The sequence below is a fragment of the Pocillopora verrucosa genome, chromosome 4, assembly GCF_036669915.1.
Source record: "Pocillopora verrucosa isolate sample1 chromosome 4, ASM3666991v2, whole genome shotgun sequence".
NCBI lineage: Eukaryota > Metazoa > Cnidaria > Anthozoa > Scleractinia > Pocilloporidae > Pocillopora > Pocillopora verrucosa.
In genome coordinates, this window is record NC_089315.1 from 7,045,244 (window position 1) to 7,066,276 (window position 21,033).

At 38.3% G+C, this 21,033-nt stretch overlaps 1 protein-coding gene across 1 annotated transcript; it reads right to left on the minus strand.

Moving 5' to 3' along the window:
* Positions 1–1,413: 1,413 nt before the first annotated feature.
* On the minus strand, positions 1,414–20,903 carry LOC136280431 (deleted in malignant brain tumors 1 protein-like). The gene is made up of 26 exons (XM_066165509.1): positions 20,717–20,903; positions 17,747–18,003; positions 16,972–17,251; positions 16,179–16,462; positions 15,447–15,614; positions 15,015–15,058; positions 14,772–14,878; positions 14,063–14,369; positions 13,438–13,524; positions 13,300–13,344; positions 12,422–12,454; positions 11,368–11,706; positions 10,599–10,685; positions 10,059–10,109; positions 9,097–9,435; positions 8,367–8,453; positions 7,829–7,879; positions 7,029–7,367; positions 6,602–6,688; positions 5,967–6,038; positions 5,584–5,757; positions 4,765–4,887; positions 4,099–4,455; positions 3,479–3,707; positions 2,868–3,151; positions 1,414–2,577 (listed from the first exon to the last, which is right to left on the minus strand). The coding sequence occupies exons 1-26, from the start codon at positions 20,831–20,833 to the stop codon at positions 2,285–2,287; spliced, it is 4,641 nt and encodes a 1,546-aa protein (XP_066021606.1). The 5' UTR covers positions 20,834–20,903; the 3' UTR covers positions 1,414–2,284.
* Positions 20,904–21,033: the final 130 nt, after the last annotated feature.

Below are 21,033 nucleotides of genomic sequence, written 5' to 3' on the forward strand. Positions count from 1 at the left end.
TTACCTATCTTTCAATCAGCTTAAGTTTAGGGATGAATGTGTAACATTCGCTGGTTTTCTGAGGAAGGATCACCATGTTTTCTGCCCATTATTCCTAAATCTTTCAAGATTACTGTATTTGTATTACTGGTGTAAGCTCTGCATTTGCGTTGCTATGCTGTGTGTCTCGAGGACCATTCACTTTGCCTTCGACGAGTAATTGTGAGTTTTATAATCTCATGATAATTGGCCTATATCATAAGTAGAGATCCAAGTTCAAACTATTTTTCATCTCTGCTCAATAGCTAATATAACAGATCGTAGCAAAACGTTATTTACCGATTTTTTTGGTACAAATCAGTCGCTTAAGATTAGTGGGACCAGAAACTCAGCCGTAGATTTTCTTGAGGTTTATAGCACGAGTTCGTTCAGTAATTCCTATCAATTTCTTGCTAATTTTAGCAAATTTACTACAAGAACTATGGAAGAACTGTCAAAATTAGAGAGATATTGGGGATGAGGGAGGAAAAGTTTTTAACCAAAAAAATTCGTAAAATCTAATTAAATGATAATGAGAATCATGATGTTGAAAATTCCATTAACACTGCTTGTCATGAACCTAATATATCTATAAATGACTGTGAGTATATGAAAATCACTTATTCATCACTTCACGGGTTTATTAGGAACCATGATGATGACCAGCTTCCAGTTGGCTTGTTAACTCAGTTGGTAAAGCACTGCGCCGGTATTGCAAAGGTTATGGGTGCCAATCCCGAACAGGCTTGATTTCTTTCCAGGTCTCATTTTCACTACTGCTTAAACAGTGTTCATTATTGCGAAGATCGCTTTTATATCCATAAATGGATGTCAAAGGGCGTAGGTTATTTGATCATAAAACAGATCACTGGTTTGCTTGATAATAAAGCTCGCAACTTTTTAACTTAATGTTACCTAAACGGCTAAGATAGAAATTCATCCTGAAATTTTTTTTGTAAGAAATTGTGCAGCTTGAATTTATGCGTGTTTTCAATACACTGGAGTCTATGTCTATGATATATTGGTGCTGTTATTATACTATATTCATCCATGTGTTTTCACGATGACTAGACAGTTATTCGCTGTTATTCGTCTTTTTTCCTTGGTAACATCACGGTACAAAAAGCGAACCCAGCAGATGGAGTGATCATGAGATTGAAATTATCTTTGTAAGCAACTTTTTATCGGCTAAAAATAGTTGTTGCAACAAAACTAAAACTCTGGCAAAATTTTGAATATCATTAACATTTAAGCCGGACAAAGAAAGAACATAGAGATAGAGAAGGAATAAAATAATAGAACATTCTTCTTAGAGCAAAGAATGAGTTTTTGCAGATTTTTTCAAACTTCCATCCTGTTTGCATTCAATCGGCGTATGAATGACAACTCAAAATGTTAAGCTAAGCACTCTCTTTATTTCAGCCCGTAATATAAGCGGATACAATATGCTAAATATTCAAGAAAACCCGTTAATAATCTTAGCGATGACAACAAAAGAGGCACACTCAGATGATTAATATTCGCCTCAAGTAATAGCACAACTCCACTACACGACATCAATACATTTTTAAAGCTCTTTTTTTTCTGTGGGTCATGTAGTAAAACTCTACGAAAAAGCTACCTAAGTGATGATGGCAAACACATTTATGCCTGCCCTATTTTCATCGTCTGACCATCAGTCTGATTAAGAAAAGCACACGCACAATAAAAATACATCGGGCTGTAACACACCATGCCTTTTGCTCTAAAGCAGAATTGTAGCTTTGAGAGAAGCATCTAAATTGTGTGTACAACTGGAAAAGAAAAAAGTGAAAAATGTAACCCACCAGCAGCCACAAGTGCAAGTTATATTACCAATGGGAAACAAGCAATCAGTATTCCCTGTGGGTCTCCAACACGATGAGAGGACCTGGAATGCTCGTAATTTAAGGAAGGATGAAGGTGTAGATTTTTGCATCACTGGGAGTATCCCAGCAGAAACACTAAAATAGTTAATTGTCGATGTACCTGTTCTAGATTTCTTCGGAAGGCATTAAACAAACCTGTCGCGCTGTTTTTGTAGTCTCAATCAATAAGAAAAAACATTGCTATGAGATTGCTTCGATTTTTAATTGATATCTTTTAGGGCCAAAAAAACCTGATGCACTAGCTATATCCAGATCAGTCCCCTTTTTGGAGGTGAAATTAACATTTTCCCACGAGCATTCCAATCCTTAATATACATCCAAGATGAGAGAGACCCTCAGGAAACACTCCATTCTTCGTATCAAGCTCTCTCAGAAGTAACGGCGTCAGGAGCACGCGGTTTCATAATGATCGGCTTGTACCCCATCTCGTTCAGTTCGTCATCCTGAACGAAACCCAAGTTGTTGTTGTTGTCTTCCTTGACGTGATTGCCACACTGTTCCATGGCGTAGACTTTGTTGCGATCTGCGAAGGCTCCTTTGAGACGCTTCTTGATTCGAATAACGACGATAGTGAGAATGATAACAAGAAGGAGGCAAAATCCGCCGGATGCCGCCACTACTGTGATGATCTCCATGTTGGTTTGAGTTTCAGCTAAAAGGATGAAAAAAAATTGAAAGCGATTCGGCTCAGGTACAGTAACTTTACGGTTACTTCAGTAAATCATGTAAGGATCTAGTACATTTAGTTGACGTTTGTTTGGTGTTTGGTAACTTGTATTGAGTTGGGAAAGTATGGCAATTCTTTCGTGCTGATTCCATGGTCAATTTACGATGAACTATCATAAAGATTCAAGTAGGAGTTTGGTATATCTATCGAGTATCTACCCTTTCCACATAAGTATTGAGTAAATCGTTACCCACGACTCTCCACTGCCCACTCACCTTCTGTCGTGTCCGTTGCACTCGCCCCGTTCTGGTATTTGATTGGTCCTGACGACATTTCGTACACTTGAGTACTCTCAGAACCAGGCACCTCGTCTCTCCGTCCTCGATAGCGGGAGCATCCCTGGAGGCAGCGAGACCGGGCAGTGTTGCGATGGCAAGCCAGGACTTCACAGTGAAGATGCACTACTGGATGGTCTTCAATAAAACGAAACGCTTGGATGCTAAAACGCTGTTTGGAGCTGATGGAGTACGAATAATTGAGGGTAGAATCCAGCTTACATCTGCAGCCAAGCAAAGAGAATTATAATTATGAATTTGTAGATGAGCTAATACGAAAACCACCAGGAAATAAAAAATTAGCACCACGAAAAACTGACTCGAACGAAAATAAAACAAAGTTTAAAAAAATTTTTTAGTGGCTTGATTCACGGCTTATTATTGTCTACTCAAATATTCGCCATCAGTTTGATTCTATTTTGTACCCTGGTTACCACCGGAATTAGTCTTGGCGTAATCAAAAACGTTCGTTGAGGGAGAAACTGCATAAACCGCAAATTGTTATAGGAAACATTTTTCAGGAATCGTTGTACAGAGCAAGATATATTTACCCTCTCTGTAAGAAGACATACTGAGGAACTGAGTACGGATCAGGAGTGGGAGTCGCCTTGCAGGTGTCGACAAAGAGAACCAGGTTAGATTGGTGTGACTGTACCGTCAACTGAAGAAATAACTGATCCCGAAGATGAACCGTGATTGGATAGTCATTGTAACTGAACGGTGTAAGATATCTGCCCGTCTTGAATAGATCCATGGTGAAGGTGAAGTTGCCATATCCACCTATGAAAAGAAAGTAAAATTGCCGGCTGTTATTTAAGATCTGTAAACGTCATGGATCACCCAGCCCTGGTGGTTGTTGAGAACAATGAAAGTATCGACAGAAAATCAAATTGAACTTGAGCAAAAACGAAAGGCTCATTGAGTTCTGGAAAGCAATAAAGGTCGTAAAATCGCATCACAGTGTCAGGTGACAGCTAAAGGAGTACCATCGATTTGGCAAGGAGACGAGCTGAAGGGGTTTTTTTTTTTTTCAAAAAAGGTTTATTCAATGAATGTTTTCCCTTGAAGGATATAAATTCATTGAACTGTACAATGACTCTTGTAGTAATGAAGTCAATGGTATATCTTAAAACAGATGTAATTAAATGAGCATTTCCTTGTAAAAGGTTACCTTCCGAAGCTGTGAAATGGTTCTTCCAGGTTTTGAAACTTGGATTTCGTAGCAGGGCCTTACGTCCATAACTGCAGTAGAAAGGAATTGACACATTTTGCTCCCGAGTGATGATGTTGCCGGAGTAGGACTGGACACTTCGCACTTTGTTGTAGAAAGTTATCGCGTCCTCGCTTTCGTTATGAGTGGTTCCACAGTCATTGAGACTCGTGCGCAAGGAAATGTGGGAATCGTTGTAGGACGCACGGCATGACGGGTAAAGAAGTGTCAGTTTGTTTGGATCAAAGCCTTGGAAAGTTTTTCTCTCCAGAAAGATAAACATTGCTTCAGCTGTGCATTTCACTGTAATACCAGGTTCTGAAAAGAACGAAAAACATGAGTTCACAAGTGAAGATTCTGCCAGTGAAATCAATTAACCATATATTTTACCCATCTGTTAATACTTATCTCCTTGTTAGTTTCAACAGATATAAAAGAATTTTGTTGAAAAACTGTTCTGTACTAAATGCTTATGCATTAAAACGTAGCACAGCAGTGTAGAGGATCGCGCAGTCAGCTGTGAGAGTATAGTTTGCACGCAATTTACCTACCATTAAAACGTAGCACAGCAGTGTAGAGGATCGCGCAGTCAGCTGTGAGAGTATAGTTTGCACGCAATTTACTTACCATGGCAAGTCTTGTTATCAAAGCCCATTGTTACACCCTCGGGACATTTGCAATAGTGACCTCCTGGGATATTCACACACTGATGGGTGCAGCCTCCATTTTGAGTTAAGCATTCGTTTATATCTATCAGTAAATACAAACATAAAACGTTTGTGAGACTCGTAAAAAGCAGGGTGAGCGAATTGATTCAACTCTGATCAATTTACCAAATTTAAAACGGCGCATTCTGGAAAATCCCAAGAATCTCCCTTTTTTTTCGGATGTGATTAAAGTTCAATAGATTCCTGCAATGGATCATCTCTGTTACGTGAGCTTCATAATTTCAAGATTTCAAATGGAACAATATAACCACAAATAGAATAGAAAGCCTTTCATGCTAAAGATGCGTTAGTTTTTGTACAGCTAACTTATTGCTCGAAGTTTTCGCGGTATTTTTTTAAAGTAAAGTGCACGTGTGTATTGATCGCGGTTTTGCGAAATTATTTCGCGTTTTGGCGTAAGATACAGCTTATTTCCGTCTAAAAGTACCCTTCAAACAATAAAGTCAGGGAAAGAAACTAAAAATAACGTCACCCTATTTGCCCACTTCCCCTCTCTTACTAAATGCCTTATGATGCAATGTGTGCGAGAGTCTTATAATTTTAGCGTAATGTTACGTGCAAATTGTTACAAACATTGTTCACGTAATGATATTTGTGCAGTAAACTGTAACCATGAGGTCAAAATTTGTTTGTTTCACTTTATTCGGCATAACTGAGACCAACATGCTATTGGTGGATATTGAAGGATAATGGAGTAGTCCGTGATCTGTGTTCTTACCCTGACATGTTTTCCCATCCGCCTCTAATCTGTATCCTTGACGGCAAGTGCAGTAATAACTTCCCCATGTGTTAACACAGTCATGCTGGCAATTGGCGGGAAGGTGTAGCACAAATGGTGTACTGGACGCAACAGGCATTACTGTAGCAACCGTTGCTTTTATGTTCAACGAGTCTAAGAGAGGGAGAGAGAAAAGCAGAAGGTGTTGAATTAAGTTTTGTACGCTTAACCAGCCTCTTCTATTGATTCTGGCAAGTTTGTCACTCTAACTTATAGTGTGTCCATTATGCTGGACTCGCAGAAACTGATCAACTACGACTTTCCTGTGTTTCGCCTCCGACTCTGGATTCAGTGAAATTTGACAGAACAATTTAGACACTCACTGGCACTTGTGTGTGAAGATGTCATCACGCTTGGAGAAGTACGCATCACTGGAGTTGACTGGACGCTACGTTCTGAAGCAAAAGCAATAATTGAATAATGTTTAAACTACGTCATAAGCGAATCACCACCTCTGCAATAGCTGAATTCGCTTTTTTCGTGGCCAGCCTAAATTTGGTTTGATGTTGATATATATTTTATTTTATCTCTCTCTTTCTTGTTTTCATTTTCTACTTTATTTATATACACTGGGGAAAATCAAAAAATTTTCTTCAGTCTTATCCTACACATGGTCCAACACCTCTTAATAGTGTCCTCACAACTTAAAAAAACTTCATATTATCAGTTTTTTACATGAGTAGTTTTAAAGAGAAGAAAATGGTCGGAAAACTTGCCAAAAACACAGTAGAATTTAATCACCCGTATAAAGAAGAACTGAAAAACTAAGAATCAATGAGTTAAAGTAAACAAGTTTAGTAATAGTATTCGATCTTTTTCGAGTAAGTAAGATGCTTTAAGGTACGAACTTGCTCCTTTCTCGTTCCCTCACAATACATCTTAAATAGGTAGTTCTCACTTTTAAGCTTCATATATATTTTAACAAATTGAAATATTACAATTAACTGAAATTACCAACCACGTGTGGGCGGTGGAGAGGAAATGAGGTTGCTTCCATAACACGATCCAGGAACAGTTGAAGCATAGACTTGGTGGACATTGGAGGCTGAGTTTTAGGAAAGAGTATATGATTTATGAACTCGTAATCTATCAAGAAGGGACATGGTGATTTTGAGAAGGTTCATGAGTTTTTCAGCTGTACGATTGGGTGAGGTCCCTGGGAAGGAGGGATGAGCGATGACAGGCCTGTTGCAGTATACTATTATTATGCAATCAAAGTTGGAAAAATGGTGACACACGTGCACCTTTTAGGAACACCTGATATTTTCTGTCTTCGAATAAATTTTCTCATTAATCAAAATAAATCAATTGGATACACATTTCTTTCTGATGAAAAAATACGTTTTATCAAATATGAGGAGATAAGCAGACAAATGTTTCTTTACCACGTGGTACAACCCGGTAAGTAGCTGAAAAGCCTGATTGCGTAACACTCCCGTCTGTCGTGAACTTCACAAAAAGAAACCTTCCACTGCTACACACTCCCCAAGATGGCTGATAGCCGCTTTCCCTTTTAATTCTTGTACTGCATGCTGAGCTCCCATCAAATATTTCGACCCAGTCGTAGCGACTCTCAAGATCAAATGATCCAAATTGTAGATATATGTAATAGCCATATGGAGCCTCAATTGACCAGGTGCAATGCTGATTATTTGAGTATCGGTATGGAAAGCCTGGGCTTGTAAATCGACCATTTCGTTGGTATAGGTAATATGAACAGGCACCTGGTAAAAATATGGAAAAGGACGTTATTCTTTCACACTACCTGAGGTTCAGATCTGAGGTCAAATGAAGGCGTCGACAAAAATTTAAGAAAAGAGAGAAGAGAATTATAAAATGATGATAACTATTGACAGACTTTGATAGATGTAAGCGAGAAGACAATTAAAATGAGAGAAACTAGGCAAACTGTGTAATTTCACAAACGCTTATATTACTATGGGCACGTAGCAATTCGAAAAGCTCGTAAATTGAGTCCTCTTCATTAAACTAAACCGCTTTCAGCTACTCGAGTAGCTTAAGGCAAACTAAATTTGCCCATTGTAGAGTTAGAAAGAATAAGTCATTGTTTCACATGCGCATGCGCACAAGCACAGGCACACGTACACGCATAGTCTTGGACAATGGTGCTCTGTATATCACTAGTTTCAAAAATCAAATAGAATGAAATGTTTCTATGATTTACCAATAGAGGAGGACGTCGATGGAATACACGTAGATGACCTCGTCGGGGATACTATTATGAAATAAAAGGAAATAATATTTTACCAAGTGCAATTCATGAGTTCAAACAGCAAGGATGGAAATGTTCATAGCAATTTAAGAGATACTGAGCGGAGAGAATCGTTTTCTTTAAATTATATAGTGATTTTACTTAGATTGTAGAATGAAGCTTATCAACAGTAGAATGCGTTAAATGATATTCTTTAATGCATGCATAAAATGTCAAAAATTTACGTTAAACTTCTTAATTAATCTCTTTCAGTAACACTTGCATGTTGACTATGGTTGTGTCAACTAAAGATCTCTAAAATACCAAAAGTTAAACTTAGCTATAGCGAACACTTTGTAACTCGTGTGGAAACTGAAATTGTTTGACAAATATTCTATAGAAAGTACGTAGCTGGTAATCCTTCTTCCTGTATCAACAGATTTGTAATTAATCAGTTCAGCCTATGACTTATGAGAGTAAATAGCAAACTAGAATAATTTAATTGACTCACAATTTGTGGATGGTATAGGTGTCTTGAGACTGCTACCATAACACCCTACGTGAACAGCTGAAGCAAAAACTTGGCCGACCCCGGAAGCTGTGAGTTTAGAGATTAAAATTTGATCATAGTGATTAATTGTATTGCATGATGAAGGAAAACATGCAAAAAATTATAAGAGAATGGATGGGGGGGAGGTTATCGTTTACAGTTTTTTAGCGGTATGATGAAGGGATAATGGGAAGTATACAGGAGACTAAAATTAGGGGGGGGCATCATATCATTTCACTTTCTGTCAATTGATCAGTGCCTCTTATAAGTATCTCATTGTGCATATTTCAATGTAAATTGAAAGCTATACATTAGATGAAAACCTTGCATTGATAGTTGCAGCCTTGAAAGAATGAAGAGTTACTCTAAACTGATTCAACTACTATATCTGTTGGTCCATCAGTTGTTCATCCCTTGTCTTAATTCATTTTAGTTACTCTTCAAAATGATTCATTATAGAAAACGGGCATCCGAAATTAGTAATGTGGAGAACGTTAACATTTACAGCACTTTATTTCAAAATAACAAGTACTTTTCATAACAAGCCCTGCTAGTGAGAAATAGGGAAACCTTGAGGTTAACCCTAAATTAAGGATCTCCAAAACATCTGGAGGCTAGATTGAGCATCAATTATTGAATAATGAAAGTATTCTAATTCATAAAGAATTATGTAATTAAAGCGTATCTTTACCATGTGATACAACCCGGTAAGTAGCTGAAAAGCCTGATTGCGTAACACTCCCGTCTGTCGTGAACTTCACAAAAAGAAACCTTCCACTGCTACACACTCCCCAAGATGGCTGATAGCCGCTTTCACTTTTAATTCTTGTACTGTATGCTGAGCTCCCATCAAATATTTCGACCCAGTCGAAGCCATCCTCAAGATTAAATGATCCAAATTGTAGATATATGTAATAGCCATATGGAGCCTCAATTGACCAGGTGCAATGCTGATTATTTGAGTATCGGTTTGGAAAGCCTGGGCTTGTAAATCGACCATTTCGTTGGTATAGGTAATATGAACAGGCACCTGGTAAAAATATGGAAAAGGATACTATTCTTCCACACTACCTGAGGTTCAGATCTGAGGTCAAATGAAGGCGTCGACAAAAAATTAAGAAAGGAGAGAAGAGAATTATAAAATGATGATAACTATTGACAGACTTTGATAGATGTAAGCGAGAAGACAATTAAAATGAGAGAAACTAGGCAAACTGTGTAATTTCACAAACGCTTATATTACTATGGGCACGTAGCAATTCGAAAAGCTCGTAAATTGAGTCCTCTTCATTAAACTAAACCGCTTTAAGCTACTCTAGTAACTTAAGGCAAACTAAATTTGCCCATTGTAGAGTTAGAAAGAATAAGTCATTGTTTCACATGCGCACACGCACACGCACACGCACACGCACACGCACACGCACACGCACACGCACACGCACACGCACACGCACACGCACACGCACACGCACACGCACACGCACACGCACACGCACACGCACACGCACACGCACACGCACACGCACACGCACACGCACACGCACACGCACACGCACACGCACACGCACATGCACACGCATAGTCTTGGACAATGGTGCTCTGTTCACCACTAGTTTCAAAAATCACATAGAATGAAATGTTTCTATAACTTACCAATAGCGGAGGATGTCGATGGAATATACGTAGATGACCTCGTGGGGGATACTTTTATGAAAAATAAAAGGAAATAATATTTTACCAAGTGCAATTAAGGAGTTCAAACAGCAAGGATGGAAATGTACATAGCAATTCAAGAGATACTGAGCGGAGAGAATCGTTTTCTTTAAATTATATAGTGATTTTACTTAGATTGTAGAATGAAGCTTATCAACAGTAGAATGCGTTAGATGATGTTCTTTAATGCATGCATAAAATGTCAAAAATTTTCGTTAAACTTCTTAATTAATCTCTTTCAGTAACACTTGCATGTCAACTAAGGTTGTGTAAACTAAAGATCTCTAAAATACTAAAAGTTAAACTTAGCTATAGCGAACACTTTGTAACTCGTGTGGAAACTTAAATTGTTTGAAAAAAATTCTATAGAAAGTACCTAGCCGGTAATCCTTCTTCCTGTATCAACAGATTTGTAATTAATCAGTACAGCCTATGACTTATGAGAGTAAATAGCAAACTAGAATAATTTAATTGACTCACAATTTGTGGATGGTATAGATGTCTTGAGACTGCTACCATAACACCCTACGTGAACAGCTGAAGCAAAAACTTGGCCGACGCCGGAAGCTGTGAGTTTAGGGATTAAAATTTGATTAAATCGATCAACTGTATTGCATGATGAAGGAAATCATACAAATAATTTTAAGAGAGTGGAAGGGGGGGTTATCGTTTACAGTTTTTTTTAGCGGTATGTTGAAGGGATAATGGGGAGTATCCAGGAGACTAAAATTAGGGGGGGGGGGCATCATATCATTTCATTTTCTATCAATTGATCAGTGTCTCTTATAGGTATCTCATTGTGCATATTTCAATGTAAATTGAAAGCTATACATTAGATGAAAACATTGTATTGATAGTTGCAGCCTTGAAAGAATGAAGAGTTACTCTAAACTGATGCAACTACTATATCTGTTAGTCCATCAGTTGTCCGTCCCTCATCTTAATTCATTTTAGTTACTTTTCAAATTTCATCAAATGATTTTTTGTAGAAAACGGGCATCACACAAGATTTGAGAGTTGACACGTGCAGCTGAAATTAATAATGAGAAGAACGTTAACATTTACAACACTTATTTCAAGATAACAAGTGCTTTCTATAACAAGCCCCGTTATTGAGAAAAAGGAAACCAAGAGGTTAACCCTATATTAAGGATGTCCAAAACGTCCAGAGGCTAGATTGAGCGTCAATTATTGATTGATGAAAATATTCTAATTTATAAAGAAATACGTAATTGAAGCATATTTTTACCATGTGATACAGCTTGGTAGGTTGCTGAAAAACCTGAATACGTAGCACTTGAATCAGTTGTGAACTTCACAAAAAGAAACCTTCCACTGCTACATACTCCCCAGGGTGGCTGATAGTCGTTTTTTCTTGCAATTCTAGAGCTGTATTCTGAGCTTCCATCGAATATTTGGACCCAGTCACAACAACTCTCAAGATAAAATGATCCAAATTGTAGATATATGTAGTAGCCATATGGGGCCTCAATTAACCAGGTGCAATGCTGATTATTTGAGTAAGGGGAAGGATGGCCTGGACTTGTAAATTGACCATTTCGTTGGTTTAAGTAATATGAACAGGCACCTGGTAAAAAAAGAAAGGACATTATTCTTCTATACTACCCGAGGTTCAGATCTGATGTTAAATTAAGACGTCGCTGCAAATTAAAGAAAAGAGAGAACAGAGTTATAAAATAATGATAACTATTGACGGACTCTGATAGATGTAAGGGATATGACAATTTTTGGTTGAGGTAATGCGAACAGGCTCCTGCTAACAGGAGGCATAGATCAGATTGGAAGGTTCCTACCCTTAAGGTCTTGCCATCCACCACCGGTAATATGGTAATTCATAGCAAAAAGAAGATAGTATATTACATTATACATTTATGCAAAGAGTTTGATTAAAAAAATTGAGATATATTAGATTAGGGAAGTCCTTGAGAAGTAATTTGCAGTCACATGAGTGGATCGGTTTAACTTCTCTCGGTTTACGTAGATTGAAATTACTAGAAGCAGTGTTATCTCTCCTGAAAGATGTAACTGTAAATGTTCCCTCTGAACAGTATTTCGGAAGTTTCCCTGACAAAAACCCTCTTGGCCCAAGAGCACAGTATAATGATTGGGCAAGGAGTCGAACGCCGACCTCTTTCGAGATTCTTAAGTCTTGTGAACTAACAACCGTGCCAACGTTTCAAGCCAAGAGCAAAAGGTTCCCTCCATATAAATTTCTTTTTTCAATTTTCTTTCATTTTGTTTTTTTCTCTTAATACTGAATTCGACATCAAATTTACTCTTACCAGAAATTGACGAAGTAGCAGCAACTGCAAAAGCTAAAGGGAAATAATAAGACAGTTTAATGCCACACACAAGTCTATGTAAGAGTTTGCCTCTTAGGGCCTGTTTACATTGAGGTGGGGGACCCCAGGTAGCTGAGATAACCCGCCTAGGCGGGGTAACCTGTCTGTCCATATAATTTCTTATACTTTCTTGATCACGTTTACATGATAGGTGGGGTTACCCGCCTAGGCGGGTTGCCCGGTCTGCCAGGTAGGGTAACCCGGTCAGCCGGGGTGACAATTTGCCATGTAAACGTCTCAAGGTGGTCTAATCCGCCTAGCCGGGGTCGCGTTCATGGCAAAAAGCTCAAAAGCGAAACATTTATGTTTTAAAACTTTGTAAATTTCCTAGCCGTCTCATGGCAGAAATCACCAGAAACCGCAACGGACACACAAGGAGTGTAAAATGTTCACATTTCGGAATATTTAGCGTTGTAAATCGACCATATTTCGTTTCCCAAACTATTCCGTATAACGTATTAAGTCAACGGTACTCGCGTAATCTAACACCGCGTAGCACAACGCATGACGCTTTCATGAATAAATACATATGTGCCCGAGAATTAATCTTTCGTCTTTCTCGAGATTTGAGCTTGGGACGCCTCTGCTCAAACTCCTTAATTGCAAGCGCAACAACAACCTCAAGAAACCGCACCCCAACACACCGGGGTTGTAAGATTGTATGTAAACACGTTTTATTTTTCGACCACGGCTAGGCGGGGTACCTCACCTACCTGGGGTCCCCCACCTAAATGTAAACAGGCCCTTAGGGTACAAATAACCACCAAAAGCAACAATTACTGCTCCTTTTTAATTACAACTGAACACCGTTGAATTACCTGGCGTCGGTGAAAAACTAGTAGTGGGCATACTTGATGCCATGGCTGTCAAATAAAATGAGAGAAACTCGTTAGTTTTCCTCCGAAAAAAGAACAACTGAGATGTGTCAAATAACATGCGGTAAAACATATACCTACCTTGCGCAGAAGTGTAATAGCGCCAATACCGATGACTTCGTTTCTTGCGACTCAGAATGGACGGCGCCTTCGAACATTCATTTACGTCTAGAAAAAAAGCAACCCAAACTAAGGTTTATCTTCTCACCGTGAAATTAGAACATAATAATTCTCACGACTTGTAACAAATTTAATTCTCATAATCGTAAATGGTATGTAACAAACATATGACCTGGCGACCTTGTGATACGTGACCTGCCAAGTAGCATATCCTTAAGGTTTAAGTACCAGAATATTCACGACGAATAAACGGCTTCACAACGGCACAAATCTCAAGAAGGCTTAACATGGGACCATGGGCATAAACGTTTAAGGTTCGATTTCTCATGGGGGAACTCAAAGTTTTCTTTTGCCCCGCACTCGTGACAAAATAAATGATTTCTTTTCCTTTTCCCTCTACAGCGCTCAATCATCTTCCTATTCTACGGAAGGCAACACTGATTCAACAAAAAAAAAAAAACAAAAAAAAACACTGATTCAACAAGGGGCAAGAGTGGTTAAAGATGGATACGATTCAAAAGGATTGCAAATAAGTAAGAGCATTGTGTACCCCTGTGGTACTTCACGCAAAACACAATATTCTTACCACTACACTGATTATTCTGACCCATGTAAGTGCCCTTAGAACAAACTCCAACATCAAATGGCCAGTCTTTCAACGAGCTGAAGCCTGGTGAGGGCGGACCATCCGATGTACAACCGAGGCCCACGACAACACCACGGTCCATGGTGATAGAATAATTTCCTCGCATGCTGAGAACAACTTGCGGCAGGCGGAATTTAAGGCTGAATTTATCAACGGTGACTTCACTCGAAGAGCGTGTGTCAAGTTTGTATATCACGTGATCTTCCAAGACGATCCTTATAAACTTGGAATGACGTGGTCTTTTGATCTGTGTTATGGAAACAAACTAGTTAGCCGTTTGCAGTTAAGCTTAAAAAGAGGCTTTCGTGGAATTACGGCCATTGTTTTCGTAGTTTGGAAATACTTAACAAAAAATATTTTTACTTTGGAAATACTTTATAAAAAGTATTCTTTGTTGCCGAGCGTATGTTCAGTAATAGATTACAGATGACGTCACAACGTGGTAAGAACAAAAAAGTGGCATTTGAGGCGGAGCTGAGTGTGTCACTGATGTTCTCACCACATTTTGACGTGTTCTGTGATCTTTTATTGTGCAAAACCATGGCAACCAAATCTTTTTGTTGACGTCATCTGCCTGTCTGTCCTTGAATAGATTATAAGTTAGAACCCATCAAAACACGTGTATAATTCAACTCAGTATATAAAATACCTGTTGGTCAAACGTTATGTTAAAGTCCACAAATCCAAACCACCACGGCCATGACAAACGAGGAACCACAGGAACACGGGAGTACAATAACGGATTTGGAGTGCTGTCTGAAAAGAATCACATTGAAAGGACATAAGAATCAGGCCTGCAGTGCATGAGAATTTTTCGCGTATGAATTCGAATCAACTGTTTAATTTCAGACACGGAGTAACCAGCAGAATACTATTAAAAATGCAAGCTTACTTGATCCGACGATAATAGTGATACATCTTTGCTTGCTTTCAATTCTGAAATGCGAATTGTTGCTCATAAATAAGATTACATCAAAGTAGACATTTAAGAAAATCATTGAGTCTTATTGAGCCAGCCCGGCAGTAGCAGATCCAGAACCTGAGCTAAGGGAGGGGACCTGTTTCTTTTAGCTTGACCTGCCGGTTTTTCTTTCTTCTGCGATTCTTTTTTTTTTTTTTTTTTTTTTTTTTTTAACCCAAAATAAGGGAGGGCGGGGGGGGGGGTCGGGTCCCCTGGGCTCCTCCCCTAGATCCATCACTGAGCCGTTATCCAGGAAACATGTGAGAAGTGAGAAAGACCCTGTATAGTCTGCAAATATGCATTAGTACCTTTTTTAAAGAAAAGCGAAGGCGATTTTATAACAATTTTGTTGAAGTGACCCACCCAAAGTTGTCAACTGCCTTGAAACAAAAGATATGTCGTCCTTTCTGAGACAATCGCGGATTCCACGACGCGTTCCTGTAGAATACTGTATCCCCGATCGAATCAGTGTAATTCAGGAGGCCAGAAATAACCATATAAAGTGGTGTGACAGTGATAATCTCTGCAATGCTAAAATAGAGTAGAAAAAATAAAAAATGAAAAGGAACTAAGCTTTCACATTCTTCCTTACTGATCAGGACTACTGTGAAGCTCAGGGCGGAAGGTAATTGGTTTACTTCAAAAAACACATGTTTGTGAGTTAGGCCGCCTTGTAGAGGGCTTGTACAATTTTGGACCCAAGATTTCAGATCAAGATTTTCCGTAACCTGTTTCAGACTGAAATGCATCCAAACGCGCTGGGTAAGTTGAGAATCTTTGTCTATTTCATTGCCTGCTTATAAAACACTGACATTAATTTGACGATGCACAAAGTAGGAGCATTGTTGTCAAAAAATGACCTCTGCCCTATCCTTCTCAGTTACAGAAAAAGAGATTGTTCTTATGCGTTCTGCAATATTTCAACAGAAGAATGCTCTGAAGTCTGATAAGCACATTCCTTTAATTAACCAATCAGGGCTTGCTTCAAACAGCTAAATTGAAAAAAAAGCAGGTGCAGTAAATAATGTTCAACTGAAAGTGTCACTATCATATCAACCTGATTTAGCATGTTAAGGGTACAGCAGTAACACATACCTTCTGGAGGAGTCGATATGTTTTGCTTCAATAACGCTGTTGAATGTGTTTCCATTTGACACTTCCTCACAAGATCCGTCGTTTGGACTTTGGCCTATTAGGACTGGAGCCCTATTACACGGCCCGGAAGATGGACTCACGTGTACAAGAAACTGCAGGCCCACATGACTGTATGGAGTGGCGCTTTGGAAGTTGGTCGTTGAAGCTGGGTAATCTTCTAAGGTAATAGCCACTGCATGCCAACCGAGAGCTATATTGCTAGGGAGACTCAAAGTGCATTTCCCCTTTTCACATCAAATAAAAAAAGTAACTTTACAACATGTAGAAAGATGCAATGCAACCAAAAAATAACCTTTTTTATTTTAGAAATTCCCGACCAATGAAATTAAAGATGTTTCTTTGTGTTGTCACGATCGTGTGACCAAGATAAAAATTCGATATCATTTTGAAGTTAATGATGCATTGGTATTCTTGTGAGGATATGGTTGATCCGTAGGAGTACTGCAGTTGAACAATCGGCTTCCAAAACTTTATTATTCAAAAAAGCATTTAAACTTCCCTCCCGCAATACCTCTTTGAAAGAACAGGAGTACAACAGAAGCTTATTGAGCTCGGTGCTGGTAAGATCAAAGCATAAAAGAAGCAATGATAACATGTCGAAAAAGAGCAAAGACAAAAAAATTTTACAGTTTGCAATCGAAAAAGTTCAAAATTGTACGTAAAACCTTTGAAAAGGCAAAAGAAACTATGATTGAAGTTTCCTTAAAGTTCTTAACACGTCAGCTAAACTTACTTCGTCCAAAGCGCCGCTTTGAAAGCTTTGACATACACCACCACACTCTCTGTAAGAGCCAATCGACCATCGACAGCGAACTTTATCACCATCCGAGTCCTCGGCGGGAATAGTGATTGTTTTTGGGCAGCCTTGCTGGTGTCGAACGATGGGAGCCATTGCTGAGATCGGAGATGAGTTGATTTTTCCGTTATCCTGCCGCCTTGTCAGGTTGACAGTGGTCGAGAGAAGCCAACTACTGCCTCCATTCGCTAATGAGATCCAACAGCAACTTGAATAACTGGATGCAGCGAAACACAGTTAGATTTTATCTGTTAACATATGACCTTTCATACTGACACTAATCGACTAACACTAAAAGCGAAGTTTAGCTCCAGTAGGAGACTTTGAAATAACTAGGAAATAGGATCGATTTCAGCTATAGGTATCATTAGAAATTTGTCACGAGTGATTCCCTTAAAAATATATACTATCCAGATTTTTTTTAATAGACACATATTATGGCTCTGTTTTGGAAATGGAAAAGTAAAGTAGAGTATGAAAACATCGTGCTTTTTTTCCAACCTGTGTAAATGCTTTTCTCATTATTTGTTTGTTTTTTGATAATGATTTCCACAGGAAATCAGGACGGGCTACCGTCATTACCTTGTACCAACGAGGTTTCGTTTCTCGCGTATTTAGAATGAAATGTGTATGGTTAAATGCAGAGGAGTTGCTTAAACGACCACAATAGCTCAAAATTATTGACAAGTAAAAGCCATTTTGCTTGACTCACCTTATCAGCCAGGGTCCTTCATCCGAGAAAGTATACTCAAAACTGTTTTCCCCTTGCGTCCAGTCCTCCTGAACACTGAAATCGGTGCAATGATATCCCGTGTCTGCCACAGTAAAGCTTAAATAATATCTTTTGTCGTGACTTGCTCTCCAGCTGTCTCCACTTCCTACGATGCTTTGATTTGCAACCATCGAGTTGTCGCAGTAATAAGAATTGGAAAAGGATCTTCGGAAGCCCAGCCGAAAGTTAAAAAGCACCTGAAACAAGTTCAAACTTTCATCCATACTGGACATGTTTCCATTTAAACGCCTCTCACTGGCTTAAATAAGCTTAAAAGTGATAAGGTTCCAGTCCACGCAAACTTTGTAAACCTGATTACTAGATTAATTTGTAAGAGATGTAGATATGATTGTCGCTGGCTATAGAATAAACTAGGAATTTAAATACTGAGAAAAAGCGGCATGAGGCAAATTGCAATTTAAATAGGAGTCTTTTAACTTTTGGAAATTCAAACCAAGTAAGTTTCATCACTGTCAGCGTTTGAATGAATAACAAAAGTAATTGTGGCAATGCTAAATATCTTACAATAAGAAATATGATAGATTTTCAGCTCGGCAATGAAAAATAATTTATTTTTTCGTTTAAGGACAAAGAATCGACCCTCAGACCTCTAGAGCATCGGAACGGATCGGAGCGCGGAATCCGAAGCTCCGAGGTATGATTGCTCATGAGGACTCAGAATTTTCCCTTTTCTCCACGTACGTGACAAGACAAAAAACACCTATCTCTATAAATATATCAGCGTCTAAATAACGGCGCAAATAAGTCGAAGTAACGATATTGCAAATATAAGTTAATATCAGACGGGCAAAATTTAATTCAACGTTTATAGCTCTTAAAACGTTGGGTAAGGGGGAAGGTTATAAACACAGCTGCGCAGCCAGAAGCATTCAGAACTTTGAACAACGCAAGTTTTAATATTTCAAAGTTTAGTATCGTTTAGCAATTTAAAATTTGCATAGGTGAGTTTGCATAATAATATGGTCAGTAGCAACCAAAGTGACAGGTGTAATTAGTGAATTTTAAGGCCTTCAGATATCTTTCCACCCTAAGTAAACAATGATATAACACAAACTCGTTCGGACAATTCCGAGAAAACGAGGAAGTTACACTCTGACTGAGTGGCGACGCATTTTTCTAAACTATTTAACTATAAACACTTTTTGGCGGATTAAGCAAACTGAAGGAACCAGTGAAAGCTATTTCCATCCATCTTACGATGAATACAATGGTAAGATATGAAATTTTTCGACAAATTCTACGCAATAACTTACTGCGCTAAGCATTGTTTATTTTAACAAAGTACACAAATCATCAAACAGTTTTGCCAGTGTTTTATCATCTAATCGAGTAACAAATGGGGCTTGGGTGATAAAAAAAATTGCGATTGGCACTGTAATCTTTGCATTTTGTCTACATAACTGAGAAAATTTGAGATATAGCTCTTTCGAATTACACGCGCTACTTTATCAATTACGGTACTATGCATTTTTAATCATGCGCTGAGCATTCTTTAAATTCTTTTGAAACTAGTTGCAAAACCAAGAGCAATGTTGGCGAAACTTTCTGACAGAGAAAAAGAGTTAAATCTAGGTTGAATAATTATGTGAAAGCAAATTTAGCTTCCAGTTATTCGTGATTTCAAAGCGACGATTTTTCCTTCCTTAAATTTTGAAAAATGCTTCTTGATCGCAGGGAAAGAAAATCTTTAGTTCAAAGCTACTCAAAGTTAAAATTGAATCTAATGAAATAATTATTTCCCCCCACAAACTGTAAAGAAAAAACTAATACGAAGTGAGATTTCAAAGAAATAAATAAAATTTAAATGCAAGTTAGTCGGGATGAAATTATATCACTTTTTAAACTTCTTTAAACGATGGAGAAAAGAGGAAGGAATTAAAAACTCTAGCGCAGCCGATAACATTCAGAACTGTTTTCAAAACAAAGTTTGAATACTTCAAAATTTTCAGTCGCTTTTAGCGATAGAGATTGATAGAGTTGCGTTTGTATGATGAATATTTAATAGAAACAAGAGTGACTGGTGTAATTAGCATATTTCAAAGCTAAGGATACCTTTCCAAAGTAAGTAAATCAAAGTCGCAAGGACATTTCCGAGAAAACCCGGAAGTTATTTCCGGAGTTTTAAGTGCTCTGGGCGGTGAAACCAATGCCTTAGCTATTCAAATACTAACGATTTTCAATAGATTTAGCAAACTAAAGGTACCAGCGTTTGCAATTTAAACAAATGCGATGAAAGGTATGACATTTCTATACAAATTCTATGCAATGACCTTTGGGCTTATCCTCGTTAGCATCTCCTAGATACGAGTTTTGTCAATCAGTTTGCCAGTGTTTTATCATCTAATCGACTAATCATACGAGCTTAATCAGAAAATTTAGCGATTTTTGTGCTGCAAGCTTTGTATCCCGTCTACACAATCGTTGATATTTTGTAAAACAGCGATAAATTGCCCTTCCGAAATAATGCGCTAAGACGGCACACTATTTTCAATTAATCATACGCTCCGCATTCCTCAAATTCTTGCGGAACTATTTGGCGAAACCATAAACTCCGAGGTGGAAGAAATATTTAGACAAATAAGTTGCACTAAATCTTGGTTAAATAGGCGAGCCTGAAAAGCCTAACAAATCTTGCAAGGGCAAATTAAGCAAATTAAATTTTTAAAAACGAGTTTTCTTTTCTCTAATAATGTTTTGTTCTAAGCTATTAGAACAAAATTATTATTCAAATTTGAGTCCATTTGAAATGCGAACTGTACGACCCATTGAGCTACAGTAAAGAACAACCTACCTGTATATATCTATATACATATACGCTATATCTTTTTGCTGACACGTATAATGTTTCTAGAATATCACTCAATACACCCTTGTAATTTCTTCTTTTACCTTGTTCGAATTATTTCCACCTGGCTTCCAAGTGATGATCCCGCCGCGAAAATGCGACGCTGTCGTCTGACGTGAAAACGTCATTACGATAAGGCACAGAATCAAAGAAGAAAGCATTGTGCTAAATGATTCACCAGCAACCTACAGCTGCAACGAACTGGAGCGCTCTGCAGTTAGGCGTTAGCTGACATTGGGTTCTTGTTTGTTTGGTTTGTTTGTATTTTAACAATCAAAGTGTTCCAAGAAATGGTTCTGTTTACCGACATAGGGTGGACAAACGTCGAGAGACAAAAAGCGATGAGAAAACTGATTAAAGT

What these genes read in the sequence shown, in the direction of transcription:
- LOC136280431 (XM_066165509.1), bottom strand. Translation starts at nt 20,833, where the DNA reads ATGCTTTCTTCTTTGATTCTGTGCCTTATCGTAATGACGTTTTCACGT. An exon ending in ACCTATACCATCCACAAATT is followed by an intron (nt 7,880 to 8,366) that starts GTGAGTCAATTA and finishes ATTTCATAATAG; the next exon opens with TATCCCCGACGAGGTCATCT. An exon ending in CCATTTCACAGCTTCGGAAG is followed by an intron (nt 3,708 to 4,098) that starts GTAACCTTTTAC and finishes TTCTTTTCATAG; the next exon opens with GTGGATATGGCAACTTCACC.